At 40.7% G+C, this 15,824-nt stretch overlaps 1 protein-coding gene across 3 annotated transcripts in view; it reads right to left on the bottom strand.

The window, feature by feature from the left end:
* PEAK1 (pseudopodium enriched atypical kinase 1) overlaps positions 1–15,824 on the bottom strand; it is a 98,898-nt gene that overhangs the window by 11,326 nt on the left and 71,748 nt on the right. For all 3 annotated transcript variants that reach the window (XM_006029384.3, XM_006029385.3, XM_006029383.3), the window contains one exon: positions 11,870–12,615. In XM_006029384.3, coding sequence (XP_006029446.1) covers positions 11,870–12,615 — 746 coding nt within the window. The remainder of the gene's footprint in view (positions 1–11,869; positions 12,616–15,824) is intronic.

The raw sequence follows: 15,824 nt of genomic DNA on the forward strand, positions 1-15,824 counted from the left end.
TTCCTGCCTATGCAGGGGGTCAGACTTGATGATCTATTGAGGTCCCTTCTGACCCCAGCATCTATGAATCTATGAATCCAGTCCCCTGCACTGAATGCAAAATTAGACAGCTTGCCTTTAACAAAATAGTAGCGATGTCTCTTTTTTTCCTTTAAAAGCACTCCAAATCTCCTTCCTAAGTTCATTGAAAAGAATCTACACTATTTATATTGTTACTGCATGCTTTGTGGAGGCCTGGTTTAAGTTTCCTCTCTTTTATAATTACAGTTGAACACCTGGCTCTACACATGTAAAAAATAGCAACTTGTTAATGCTCTTCAGTGACTTTTGTCACTGAACCATTGGATGAATGGTGCTTCGCCTTCGCAGTGACTAGGGACAAGTAAGTTTATGAACTTAGAACCAAGTCACAGAAACCTATCAGCTGTCTGACAAGTTCTGCTGTGAAACCAGCTGCAAAGTTACCATATGTGGCAAATACATGCGTGCTAATTTTATTTATACTCTCTTGTGCTTCGAAGATTTAATGAACGCTCTTAATGTAAATTCAGGCAGAAACTCCTTGAATTTGAATTCTGTCATTTATAGTAGATTATGTATAGATTAAGATTCAAAATCATCTATGCAGACCAAAGTTATGCATAAATTCATCTAAGCTGTTGCACAAAAGTGGTGTTTGTATACATTTAATCCAGTCACACCATATTTTTTTCTGCTAACCATTGTCTCTCTCAGGGCTGTGCGAAACGGCTATAGTTCATTTCGGTTTTGGATTTGACCATTTCAGAGGGGAGTGATTCATTTCAGTGTTTTGGATCGCTGTTCTGTTTTGATTCGGCTGAATCTGTTTCGGAGTTTTGATGCTGTTTTGGCACAGATTTGGAGATTCGGATTGGCTGGGGAGAGGCAGCTACAGCTGGGTGGCTGCAGGTTCTCCCGTGGCTTCTTCAGCTGTGCCTACCTCTCTCCAGGTTGGGGGAGCCACAGGAGAAACCCCCATGACTGTCCTGCCCAGCCGTATCCCCCATCTGGCCCCAGCCTCCTGGCACTTTTTTTTTAAAGCCCCGCACTCACTGGCTGCAGCAGTGGCAATTGGGGCCTCTGAGGGCTCGTGGCAGTGCCCCCCCTGTGCAGTGCAAGGAATGCGGCAACTGCCCCAGGGCACAGGTGCAGCGTGACTTGGCAGGGTGGTGCAGGTGCAGCATGGCTCGGCAGGGCACGGTGCGCTGTCTAGGAGCTGGGGTGGCTCTAGCAGTCAGCCAGAGCCCAGCAGCGCTCAGCCCCAGCGCCCAGACAGTGTGCGTACAGCACCCTGCCGAGCCATGATGGAACAGCTGCCGCATGGGTCCCAAGTGGGGGGGTGATCCCCACTGCCCCATGCTGCGCTGGGGGGCCCTGCCACGAGCCCCTAGAGGCCCCGATTGCTGCTGCAGCCAGTGAGTATGGGTTTGGTTTTTTTTGGTTTTGTTTTAAAGTGCCGGGAGGCTGGGGCTAGGCAGGGCAACCATGGGGGCTTCTCCTGCACCTCCTCCGGCTGTGCCTGCCTCTGCCCCAGTGGGGGGAAGTCCCCATGACTGCCCTGCCTGGCCCAAGCTTCCTGGCACTTTAAAAGGAGGGCTGTGGGGCTGTGCTGACTCTTCCCAGGGGTGCCTCTGAAACATTCCAAAATATTCGAAACATTTCCAAAATGTTTTGGATGGTTTCATTTTGAGATGTTTCGGAGCCTTCTGTTTTATTTAGGATTTGGTGTTTCAGGTGCTGAAACACCTCCTAAATGAAACGGCTGCCGAAATTTTGCACAGCCCTACTATCTATGACTTTTGAGGTTTGGACGGATGAAACAATGCTCATTGATAGGAAAAGGTGAGACTGATCCTGGCTGATCCTATAACTGTTCTGTGTTTCTGCTCTATCTAATAGTAAGTGGAAGCTAAAGCATAGTAATTTTGCACCTGTTTTACACTAGTCTAAACTGCCTTGATTTAGCTTCACTTCCTATGAGGCAGGAGCTGATACATGAAATACTGGCAATATGTTAGATGACACACCCAAACTGTTAGGCTAGGGACAGAAGTTGTACATAAACCAGTTTAAGTGATCAGAAATTGGTTTAAACCTGTAACAGAACAGAAGTTCAGTGCACATAAACCAGTTTCAAAATGACTGAAACTGTTGTACGATAAACCTTGTTGAACGCAGTATCAGACTTAATTGATTTGGGTCAAACTAGTTTGTGAAACTTCTGCCCCACACCCCTTCCTGGTTCAAGTTAAATCAGTCCCCCAGCATTCCCCAATAATGGCCACAAATTGTTAGAGAGAAGGTTTAGGCTGGACATCGGGAGACATTACTTTACAGCTAGGGCTGCCAGGCTCTGGAACGGGCTCCCAAGTGAAGTGGTACTCTCTCCTACCTTGTGGGTCTTCAAGAGGAGGCTGGACAGATATTTGGCTGGGGTGATATAACCCTGGCACCCGTTCCTGCCCAGGGCAGGGGGTCGGACCTGATGATCTGTTTAGGTCCCTTCTGACCCTAAGCACTATGATACTATGATCCCAGTATGCTTTTCAGCCCTGGGCTGGACTGTGCTGTCTGCTTCAGAGGGCAGGGCTGGCCCCAGCCCTCTGCTCCCTAGCTGAAGCAGTGAGTGCTGGCTGACAAAGTATTGGGCAGTGGGGGGACTGATTCCCCCCCACCCTCCTGGGCAAACCCCGGCTGGGATCTGGGGCCAGGGAGTGGGGTTAAACACCCCTTCCCCCACTCAATCTTACTGCTGGCTGCAACTGTGGCCTACAAATCCCAGAGGCACCTGGAAGCAGGAAGAAGTGATGAGCAACCCTGCAGAATCTTGGTACTGTGATTTTGGACTGCAAATCCCAGAGACCATGGGGGGCAGCAGGAAGAAGAAGTGAGCACATAGCAAGAGAGCCGTGCTCTAGCCCTCCCAGCTTCTCACCTGAGCCACTGCGGGCAGGGAGCTGCATTTCCTGAATCATAGGTAAATAAATGTCGGTTCACTTCTGTTTCAATTAATCTGTGCACCTTGACCAACCTGCAAAGACTGAATCAATTCAGTTTTGGGCTTTTTGACTGTCTATACCTAGCCCTAATGCCCCAACCCAAACATATGAAGTGGTACAGCTGCTTCATTCATCTCCAGCCTTAGATAAATAACCACCAAAGGTTTTAGTGTAAAATTTGTGTAAGAATACATAGGTGAATATGTACAAGAGGGGTGAGATGGGGGAAATGCAGAACTTGTAAGCCTACCCAAGGAATTGTAATTAAACACGTTTCTCTCTCCAGACCTCTCCTCATAATATGATTTTTCATATGATGGTATCTCATAAATCTTGATTATTGAGCCTCTTAGGATGTTAATTTAGATGGGAGTATTACATTCTAGGAAGTAATGTCCTGTGCTCAGGCCACAGTCATTTTTCAAATATTAATAACCTGACTTTTATTATTATTTTTAACTAGCAAAATGGCTTCACCTGGATTATAACCACTCACCCAGAAGGAGTTTAATTCTAAAATTCAAACTTATTTTTTGGTGAGAAAAGTACAAAAGAGCACCTGTTAGTAGCTGCTATACTATATTTTATGCAATCCAAGGAGTCTTGAAGGATTCTCAGTGCCACTTACCTAGCTCCTAATAACATTTCTTTCCTCTGAGAGGAAAAGAGGAAAGAGGATGCTAACTGAGGTGAGTGGGGTTGCATTTACTCCAAAACCAATTCATACTTCCCTATTAAATGGTTAGAAGGTTGGTTAAATAGCAATGGATAGAAGGTTGGTTAAATAGCAACACAAAGGTTTCTTTTTCTTTCCTCCCATGAAAAGACCGGAGGCAAAGGATTAAGATGACTAAAAAAATAAAAGGATCTTAACAAGACCACCCAAACATTTTTGGGGGGAAGGCAGGGAGAAAAAGGGTGAGTGGGTGGACGAAGGAAATGGATACAAACTATTTGTGGTCCTATTTTCAGAAGCATAGTGCATCTACTGCTCCACTGGAAATCAGAGGAACACATCAGGGCTCTGTGCCTCTGAAAAATCAGACTGCGTTAATTCATTTCAACTGCTACTAAGCCTAAAACTACAAAAGTCCACTTAAGGCATTGTGCAGGAGCTCTGAAAACAGGGGCCTCAGAAATACACTTGAACCTCAGATGCAAAGTTCTAGACCAGATCCAGTCTTTCCCAAATCCTAGTGCAAAGGCATATGCTTATATTTTGGCTATTTGGATCTGTGTTGGTTTTTGCTTTTTTATGGGACAGCATTCTAGAAAAGTAGAAACATAGGGCCAAAAGGAACCTCAATGGGTCATGTAGTGCAGGGATAGTCAAGCTGCAGCATGCATGCTGTAAGTGGCACTGGCAGGCTCTGTGTGTGGCATGCAGCAGACTGGGGTGGGGGACAGACAGCACAGTGGAAGATGGAGCAGAAAGCAGAGCAGAAAGCTGGCAGACTGGGGAGGGGAAGGCAATCAGAGTGGCACTCAGGAAAGGTGCAAGGCTGTCTTGTGGCATGTCTACCAAAAAGGTTGGGCCCCACTAGTCTCATCCAGCCCCCAGCCCTAAGGCAAGATCAGTGGTATTTAAAACAATCCCTGACATATGCTGTCTAACCTGTTCTTCAAAATCTCCCTTAGTAGCCTGTAGCTATTTGTAGTCATGTGTCACTATCCTTATAGTTAAAAGCTTTTCCTGCTTGCTAACCTAAATCAGCTTTGCTTTAAAATAAACCAGTTTCTTTGCATTTCCTTCAGGGGATCACTGGCCTCTAACAACCTTTTTACAAATTTGAAAACTGTCATCATGTTCATTTCCTCTCCCAGTCTTCTCTTTTCTAGACCAAAAAGCCCAGGTCCTTCAACCTTTCTTTTTAAGTCCCATTTTCTAAACCTCTTATAATGCTTGTCATGCTGGTCTAGACTCTATCCAAGTTGCCTACATTTTTCTTGGATGCAGTGCCCCAAAACAACTCCAGTTGAGGTCCCACCAGTGCGGAGTAGAATGGATTAATGACCTCCTGTGTCTTACCTATAATACTTCTGTTAATGCAATTTGGCATGAGATTTGCTTTTTTTTGTGGCAGAATCACATTGTTGACTGTGAGATCCACTGTAACCCCAGATATTTTTCTGCAGTACTGTATAGATCAGGGCCATCTGTAGAATTTGAATCTAAATATACAATATAGCTTCCCATGGTTCAAGAGTTTTCAGATTTGAGATTTTGTTTCAAGCCCATATTTATTTAGAATGGAACCATTAACCCACCCTCTAAAGGGACATCTGAGATTACTGTTGTAACAAAGAAATATACATGTAAAAAGCTAAAGCCTGCAACTGCTAAAATCAATGACACAATGACCACCGAGTTCAATGAAAACAGGTTTTTCTCCTTAATATTTTGTGAAAGAAGAAAAAAAACTCTCTCTTGAAGCAGTTTTGACTTAATCCTGTAAAGCACACAGCAATGACACTTTCTCAGCTAAGCAGCTATTGTTTTATACAGAGAAAATGATGCGTCTGTGAATGTGCACGTGCCCTGTACAAAAGGCAATGGGAGAACTCAGTTCTGATTAGACGATGCTTTTTCTACTCTGTCTTTTGTTTACAAACACTATAATGTGAGAATTGAAAGAGACAGCTTCGTTTTTTAAGGCTGATTAAACTGCTGACTACAGAAACAGGAAGATTTGTACAATACATATAGTGTAATTGATAAAAGAAAATGAAAAACCAAATTGTCTCCAAACATGGGAGTGTGAAGACCAATCAGATACCTGTCTGAATTCATAAAAGCAACAGAGACAAATGAAGTTTTTCTGTGGATATGTTCAGAGTCAGTTTAAAAAACATAAACTTTATTAAAAGGCTGGCACGGCATTCCTGGCAATCGGAAACAGAGATTCCGACTGGGAACAAGCACCTTAGCATGTCTTCATTTACCATATTGTTGTTTCTATTCAAACCTTCAATGTGTTCTTGTACTTCAAAATCAAGGCAGTGATCGCTGGTCTTATATTACTGATGGCTGCTGTCTTATGTATTTTAATGGCTATACTGACAGAAAGTATTTTATATTTTTAAGAAGAACCCCAAACTGTGACCCAACATTTTAAAAATAGTATGTGGGAATGTAACCTTGTAACATTTAATGAGAAACATGTAAAAGTAAATCTTATTACCACTTCTAAAAGATTTAAAGGAAAGTAAATTGTGGTCTGTGAAACCTGATGGCCTTGCAAATAGGTGTTTGAGACCGTCCACCATTCAAAGGTGATCAATGTTAAGTCTTTTCTGTTAGTGACTGTCCCCTACCAAAGGTTAGAGAAAATACACAATCCAGGCCCTTGTAGAGAATTTCCAATGCCTGCCCTGTCCTTCTACCACACAATATCAGAAAACAATAGGATTCCTGTTTTCTTTGTGCCCAACTCTGAATCTTCTTGCTAAGGTCCATGAAAGGAAAAAGATGGAGCCATATCTGCCAAGTGATCTAAAGGAGCAAAATGACCAAAGGTACAAGGTTGGGCTATTTAGCAACTAGCCTAATGAAACACAAGCAGCTTGAGCTCTGAAGACACAATATATGATAATAAAATGTATCAGTCTAGTAAGGCAAATCCCACGTTTCTTTTACTAATAAAGAATAAGTTAACAGATATTTTCAATGACCTCTACGTACTGTGAAAGAAAATCATGGGAAGAGAAAAGGGAAAGAAGGTATGGATATTCAATTCTAAGTATATGACCTCCTCTTCTTATCCACTGGTGTCTATCAAAATACATCCTCAGTAGTTGGGGCCCTTGCAATCCTGTTGATGGAAGTGTATAAGGCTTGGTTCTTTGCACTTCACCATTTTCATGTTCTTTTTCCTCCAACAAAGCAAGAATTTCATGCTCCAAACCTCACAAAATACTCTGCATTAGCTTTTATTTTTCCATTATGGGTCCAGTCAGTCTAGCATGCCATCAGTTGACTTCTACTTTACCAGCAGGGAATCTCATTTTTACTAAGTCCTGTGCATTTTACAGGGCCTCAGCAAATCTCAAGTGAGATGGAGATTGTGGGGAATGAATTGTAGAGTGATAAAAATGAGAAATACTGAAGATCACAAACACTTACTATCTGTGCTACTTTGGTGTATGACACAAAAACACAACTGCAAAGGAGATAGTGTAAAATGAAAGCTTGCTAATCTCAAACTTGTATCTTGTACTTGGCACAAGCCGCTTGTAAGAATCTAGTCTGACCACTGATTGACCTTGTTTACTGATCCAGTCTTGGAGTATTAATTTACTTTTTTGCTGGTGTGCCATTCCATGCAATGGTTGATGTACTAAGGCTAGATTAATAGTTTAATGTACAAAATTGCAGCTGTATGAAAATGAGAAGATGGTGTGGGGTTGTGATGATCTTTCCTAAGATTTCTGTCAAGGTCATTCAATCTAGAGCCTAAATTACCATCATACCTTAAGCAGTCAGCCACAGACTGGAAAGAAATTATTTCAGTAGAATGCAGCCAGGCAAAATTTATTCTTCTGCTCTGTTCTACTGTACACCTAGGGGACCCAGCATAGTAAGAAGTATTAGGTCTTGTGGGTAGAGGAGTTCCCACTGTCCTGAAAGAAGGGCTCAAAATATAGCAAAGTTATGAATCAGTGCATTTCCCTTTTCATTTGCTCACTGTTGAACCATCCTGTGTACCTCTTCATCATCTCTGCATCTCTCTACCTAAGCTACCTTGCAAGACAGGTGTGAAGACAGAATACATATACTGTAGGTCATGGACTCATGCTTCCTGTTGCCTGACTGTTCAAAGTGGCTTCTAAACTATGATTTCTGGATCTTGCTTATGTGTGATACTGTTTGATAATTTCCAATGCTGTTTCTGTCTTGATAGTGTTTGATACCAAATTTTAAAAGTGGAAGCAGTTTCCTCCACATCACTAATTATAATAACCCACATCTATAGCTCATACCAGATCCTCCTGCTCAGTGACCACGTTTAATCTGGTTTGTGCCCTTTCATTTAGGTCCCCATTGTGACTGCTTTACTTGGTGTCATATTGAATGAAATAGTTTGAATGTTTGTAAAGGTTGCCCATTAGCCAGTTTCAGGAAGAAGATAGGATTTATCTCCTTATCTAGCTCATTGTTTCGGAGCTACATGCGAAATGTCTTGACTTCACTTAAAGCCTTAATTTAAATTGTATCTTTAGAAGTTTTTTACAAAGAAAGCAAATATCCTGAATTCCGAGACATCAAAGCCTAAGGCCTTTTAACCAAATTGCTAAAAAAAAAAAGTATTTACAGTGATATGGAAGTCTCCCCAAAATGCTCAACAAAGGTAATTTCTGTTGAGTAAGATCCGAGCCCAAATTTGGGAGTTATGATAAGTTGAGTAGGAGGAGCCCCACTGACGGCAGCTCACTCAATAAAAACCTGTAACTTACTGTCCCAATTTGGAGGTGACTTCACTTGCAGAACAACGAAGGAAGAATCGCAAGTGTAAACTCGGATTAGATTGATCACCTAATCCAACCTCTCCGTGAACACGAATCTCTTAGTTCACGATGAAGCCGCGGAGCACCTGAAAGGGACTGAAGGAAGGGGACGTAGTCCTATCACTGGTGAGCCCAGCTCATTGAATCGTATTGCTGAGGCCAGCCTATTGAACCGTACTACTGAGGCCAACCCATTAAATCGTACTACTGAGGAATGAAACCATATTTTGGTATTTGGCTTCTAGGAATTCTAGGATTGTAAGTATATTATGAAAAATAATAGTATTGATTCAAATTTAACTTTTAGTTGTAATTGTAGTTGTTTTTGTAACACTAATTCTTATAGCATTGTTTGGGAAGGAAGTGCATTCGGAGCATTGTTTCTGATATATGTAATTATTGTGTTTTTAATGTTTGTGGTATTTCTTAAAGCTAAGCAGTGTTATATACGTAGCAAAGAGTTTTAAAATAAAATTGTGTTGTATAAATTAAGTGTGTAATCATTGTGAAATCGTGCAATCAGCTAACTACTCCCCCAGCCAGTGCATCAAAACGAATCAGTAAATTGTGTGGGATTTTCTCTATTCCATAACCCACTAGAGACACTTGGAATGGTCAGGGATAACTCCCAATGCTCATATGAACCAAGTAGCACTTGTCCAATCTGCTTTACAAAAAAATAGTCTGCTGGCTCATTTCTATTTTACTGTAACTTCTTTACCATTCATTTGGAATTACAGATAAGAACACTGTTCCACTGCTGAAGAAAGCCATGCCCATGATGTCCTAGATCTATAAAATACTTAGTAAATAGATCTGGACTGGTAATAAAAACAAATATCTAAGGAGTAGGAGGAATTTTATTAAAAAAAACTTTTTTTCTAACGGGACTCTTGTTTTGGCCTGCTTGAAAAACAACATTTTCATCCTTATTGGAGCCATTATTTTGGTTTATATTAAGCCAAAGTAATTTCCACATGGCTTTCTCTGTACCTTTTTGTCACAGGACATTTACTAGTATAAGACTAGGGGAAGAGAAGAACACTCAGCCAACAGTTAAAACTGCACACTCACTTATTCCGCAGACAAGAAGGTTCTAGTACATGCCATGGTTAAACCAGTGTACCCTTATAAGAAGTTATACTCCTGCAATATCTCTAGACCATACAGGATGAGCTTGGCAGAGGCTGGTTTTCTCCCACACATATCAGACTGCCATTATTTATTAAAATCAATAGAACATAAAGACAAAGTAGTGCATTAAACTGTACAGAAGGTGCATTCTACCCGGATGCTTTTGAAAGACTCAAACCATCAGTAGTCAAAAGTAGGTAAAGTCTTACTCTTAAGACTATTTGAACACAATTACTGTATTTTGCAAAACAGCAACTCTCTGTTTTGGAAGCACTATTGTGTAATTTTTTGGCTTGTGTTTTAAGATGCAACATTTTGTTTGCTTCATTATCTTGTCTTCTATAAAGTGATAACAAAAAGGAAAAAAAAACCCTATTTCACTGTTAAAACCTCTTTTAGATCCTCTATGAACTCAAAGAGCTTTGAACCAGTTTGCCAAACTGTGGGCCAGATTCAGATCTACTGAAGTCAATGGCACTATACAAATTCACAATGTGTCAGCATCTGGCCCTGTATATATAGTTCTTAAGACATTTTCCAAGAGCATGTGTGTAACATTTGCAGCTCTAAATAGGTTAATAATAAGCAGACCACATAATGTATTCATTGCAATATTAGATACTTTTTCACTTTAAAATCTTGGACATTTTAATTGTTGTGGGTTAAAATGCCAGGAATGTATAGTATCTAACTGTTGATAGAGAATTCCAACATTTTGTCTAAAAAAACTATGCAAATAAAACCAGTAACCTTCTATTTTTGCCAACTATCTTCCTTAGCAACAGCTCAATTTTTTTTTTTTTTTATTATATGACATGATTTGGAAAAAAGTTGATCTTGGACTGAGACAGATCTTGTATGTCCAGTGCAGCCTGGAACTAAGCCTTATGAAAGAGTTATAAACCCTTTTAAATCTGAGTTTAAAATAAAACCTTTACCTATGTTAAATAATAAACACATGCATCAAAGAAGCATACAGCTAAAGAAAGCCCATCTCAGATGAAAGCATAATGTTTAAAGCATGTGAAAGGAAGAAAATGAAAAGACAACAGCAATCCCTTGAGCTAGCACTGCTTGCTTTATAAAGAAATCAGTGTGCATTTGTACTGAAAGCATCTTCTTATATCAGTATATCACATTGACTACTAGAGACATTATTTTCAAGGAGAACTTTTCCCTCTCATCATGACAGCACAACAATCCATAATAACCTCTGGCTCAGTTGCATTTTATGGATTCTTCACTCACTCGAGAGACCATCACACCTATTAGGCTGCAATAAATTCCTGTTAGTTTGTGAACTGATCTTCAAGATAAGAACAGGGGAGGTAACAAAATAAAAACACAGTATGCATTTGGCTATGCTGGCTAGTTGCTCTTCTTCATTCTCTGGCTCTGTATCCTTGATAACTGGTTTTCTGACTCCCAGTAAATGCTCTTTCCTATCAGCCAAGTATCAGCATCTAAAGAATAGTGCAAGTATTGCACTGATAAGTAAGCAAGTTTCCTTTATAAATTTAAAAAAAGACAACACAACACCATTATTTGATAAGGCATGTCACCAGTTGTTCAGTTAATTATTAAAGTGATAAAGCTTTGGGATTCTCATTGGCAAAATTAAGTATAAAATAAGAATAAGAGCAAAAGTTTTCTTTTCCTGAACTACAACACTAACCGATCAATATTACCAAGGTCTGTTAATTTTTAATAGATAAGACAACACTGACAGCAAGAAAGGGTTTCAGAATGGATGGTAATGAATAGCTGCTGAACACGTAAAGATTTGTAAGGGAGTGTAAAAAATGCTAATTGAGCACATGCATAAATAAAATCCACAGCTGGAGTCTTAGACAGAGAAACTTTTGAAATCACTTCAACTGAAAATAAGAATTCAGTGCATCTACATGCAGATTAACTGAAAGGTGCTATTACCTACATGTTTCCAAAGGCCTGCTTGTGGTCTTTACATTCAAAACCCAGCTGTTTTCATCTCCCTCATTTCATTAAACAACAGGCATCCTAAACAGGAACAGACCTAGTCGTTTTTAAAAACTACTGGAGTTAGAATACCCTGTCAAGCTAGTCACTATAAAAAGAACCCACTTCTGTTGATAAGGTGCAATACAATTGGGTCTAGTGTAATACAGTTATCATTATAATTGTTTTTGTATTATTGATGGTCGAAATAACTGTTTTTGGAATTGTCTTACCTTGACTGCATAACTGTTAAGTGGATCTTTTGCATAAGAAGCTGAGTAGTAAACTGCATCACCTGCCTCACAACATGGCTTGTCACTGGTTAGCCTGAAGTCTGACCAGCTGTCCACCCCAAATCGAAGCTGGTCTTTTTGGCCAGCCATGAAAATGTCTTCACATTTGTTCGCCAACTTCTTCAGTGAATCAGTGTGAAGGCTTCGGATTTTGCCTACCACCTCCTCTCGGTTCTCAATGCCTCGATAAAGTGCTTGCCTCTGTGGTTTCTGGATACTCTTGCCTTGTTTCATCTGAGAGAGATGCCTCCCTGACAGAGACTCCATGCTGTTGGAACACCTGTCCTTAATACTGATAGTGGTTAGGCTGGAAACACTGTTGGCTGCTGAGGTGGTTTTTCTTCCTTTTTCTAGGGGCCTGTCCAAGGAATCTCCAGACTCATTGTCCAGTGCCTTGAGCTCCAAGCTGACTGAAGAGCAGGCACTGCTTGCTTCCCAGTTGGTGTCAATGTCATAGGTGGGATTAGCCACAACACACAGATTGCTTTCAAGGCTTTGCTTCTGGAGTTCTCTAGGTGTTGGCTCTGTATTTGCTCTTAAAATGGTCTTCTTTGGCAGTGGGGGTGGTGTTGGTTTCAAGTTAGTTGCTTCGAGATCTGCTTCTCCTCCGAAAGCAATAGCATCATCCATAGCTCCCTTTGGGTGCCGGGGTTGCTTTGGTGGTATCATGGCTGCCCTGGACTGTCCTGTGTAATGAGAAAATACAAAACCTTTAGAACACTGTGCATTTACAGTAACAGCATATTATACTTCTGTATGCAGGGTGAATAACAGGGAAGCAAGAAACTAGCTTGATGACTTGGAACAGGGGTGGTCAACTTGCAGAACAGGTGCCACAAGTGGCACAGGCAGCTTGTGTGTGTGGCACATGGTAGATTGGGGAGGGAAAAAACAGTACAGTGGCAGATAGGGCAGGGAGCAGAAAACAGAGCATTAGATCATGCAAGGAGCATGGGGCAAGAAGCAGAAAAAGCAGCAGCAGCTTCGTGAGGGAACAGCAGATTGGTTAAAGGAAAGGCATTTGAGTGGAACTTGGGTAGGATGTTAGGCTAATTTGTGGCAAACCTGCCAAAATGGTTGGCCCCTTGAAGGGTTCCTCAATCCACATTAGGAAAAAAATGCGAAGGTGCAAGCCTAGTTGTTGGAGGATCCAGAAACTAAGAAAACTAAACCAAAAGTGTCTGCATACTATCTTATAAAGATTGCTTTGACTTGTTTTCAGTACCCGTGAGTAATAACTAGTTCTATACATAAAACTACTCAGTTATGTTGAGCATCTTATATCTCCCAAGCTTAGTTAAAAGACAAAAGAACATGCAAGTCAAAAAGAATGCAAGTCAAGCCCAGCATTCTGGACAAATTCTAATGCTAGTAATTGCATTCTACCTCCCTTCATTCCCTTGCAGCCAATCGATTACAATGTTCTTCCTCACTTCCTGTTCGAAGCTGCTAGGTACTGCCAGTGGGTGCTGTTCGGCAGCTTTTGTATTTCATTCCTTTGGTGACAATGTTTCACTGGTGAGTGATGTGATCTCTTTTAATATTTTCTCACCATAGTCTGTAAAGCACTTTAAGATCATTTGGTCGGGAAAATGAAACATATTTTCAAATTATTATTGTTATAAAATATAACCTAATAAACCTGGTAGAAGAATTATACTGGAGCTGTTCAACTTCAGCCTGGGAGACCTCATCTCCATACCATCTATGTGGGAGCCCCCCCAACTTCTAACACACTGCTGCACAGCACTGTGGGCTATGCTGCCCCTCTTACGATGCACGGAGGTGGGAGCAGGATGCAAATACTGTTGGTGGGGGGGAGCAGGAGGGTGCTAGAAACCACAGCTGCAGCAGCAGTGGAGAGAGAAGGAGAGGAAGGGAAGAGGTAGGGTAGGAGCCCAGGGCCTACACATTAACCTCTTGTGGGTACATGCGCCCCTGGGCCACCAGTTAGACAGCCCTGAATTATACAATACAGATATATCCAGGCAATGATGTCAGAGATAATCAAGTTTGTGTCAGGAGATTGAATAATGACTTCAAGGCAAACAGCCAGTTAAGACTGTAAGCCAGCCCCCAGCTGAAGTTGATGGGACTTTTGCCAGTAATTTTAGAAAAAGTAGGATCAGGTTTGGGGATTGCAGAGGTAAGTCTTTATCCCCCAATATAAAAACATAAAACAAACAACCCCCTCCATTCTCAGAATAGTAACTACCTTTGATACTTCTTCCTCTGTGTTGAGAATACTATGTACATAAAACCCTGTTGTAGAACCAATCAAGAGATTCCTGCCTGAAGTTTCAGATACAAAAATCCCACCCAGTTTACACAGAGAGTCTAACTGCTTTCAAATATGTGCATCCTAAAAAGATAAAACTTCCTGATATGTGTGTTGGGTGAATGTAGAGATGTAGAATGGGGCAACAAATATCTATTTTTAAATCACCAAAATGCCAGGAAACAGAGAAGTAATTGGTCGTACACAAACAAAACAGATGAAATCAGTGACCAATTCATTACTTTGTGGCAACTAAAGAGTTGCTGGGTGTGTAAAAGTAAAATGATGCATTTTCCCTTTTTTAATAAACCAACTGCAATTTTAACAGAAGTTATTTTATAAATTTTCTACTACATCTGTGAGGATCATTGACCATAATGATAAGGTAGAAAGCCAATTTCTACAATTGCAACAGAGCAGGCATGAAATGATCTCTATATATTTCAGCAAGTGAACATTTCTACTTAGAACGGAATAGCAAGTAAAAAGAATTTGAGACTATTTGACTGTTGGATAAAAATATGGTGCTCTGCTGAATTTCTGTAAATTAGAAATGGGTCTCAACTGAAACACTCAATTCAAACATTGTAAAACTTTGGAAAGGCTTGATTACAGATTTGGACCTCATGACTAAAGCCTGTTTGTAATAGAAATGTATTATGGAAACTTTGAAAAGGGAATATTCTTCCTCAAGTTTTAAAATATGCAGTCACGGATGTTAGGAGCTGCACAGAAGCCATGATTACCCCTAATTCTACTGGCCAAAATGCACAAATACCTGGAATACTGGGTTAGACTATGGAAAAGATATTTTAATTGAGAAGATTCAGGAAGACTGTATTTCTTGGTACTATGAAAGGCAGTGGAAAGCCACAAATAGCCACAAAGAGAAAAACCCTGTATCCAGAGTTTTTTCAGTTGTGCTCTGATAATGACATTGAGAGAACCATCATCACAAACTATCATTGAGCAACTCAATGAACTCAAAAAACAACTTTAGAAAAGCCTATGCATCTTGCAATAAGCTCTAATTTTCCAGTGGTTAAAACTGAGTTTTGAACAGGAAGGAACTGTACAAAGAATGTCTTCCTAGATCACTGATTCTCAACCAAGAGTGATATGGGGTACCATCCAGTGTTAACACTTATAAATGTACCATCAGTTGACATGATCAAGCCAGAGACTTGAAATAGGAATCCACAGTATTAGAAAAATTCTGACCTGTTATGGTCTTTTTGAGTTTTTCAAGAGGAGAACGCTCTATTATTTTTCTGCAGTCAAAAAGAAGTGCAAACTAAGGGCTGGCATTTTCTGAGGGATACCTCAAATCTAAAAAGATTGAGAATCACTGCCATAGATGATCGTCCTCTTCTGCATGATCATCAGGGAAAGCCATACAGAGCTGCTTCCATACGCTGTAACTTTTCAGCTTCCCCAAAAGAAAATTGTTTAAAGATGTTCAAGGATCCTAGTTTCCTTTTCTCATATCAACACCACACCTGCTGAAAAATGTAGCACTTTGGAGATCTTTTAATGCTCTCTGCTGATCCGTGAACCCTCTTACTGCACTCAGCCTGGTCTACTACTCACAATTCTTTCTCCAAACTGTATAGAAGA

This window comes from Alligator sinensis, unplaced genomic scaffold, assembly GCF_000455745.1.
Source record: "Alligator sinensis unplaced genomic scaffold, ASM45574v1 scaffold319_1, whole genome shotgun sequence".
Classification (NCBI taxonomy): domain Eukaryota; kingdom Metazoa; phylum Chordata; order Crocodylia; family Alligatoridae; genus Alligator; species Alligator sinensis.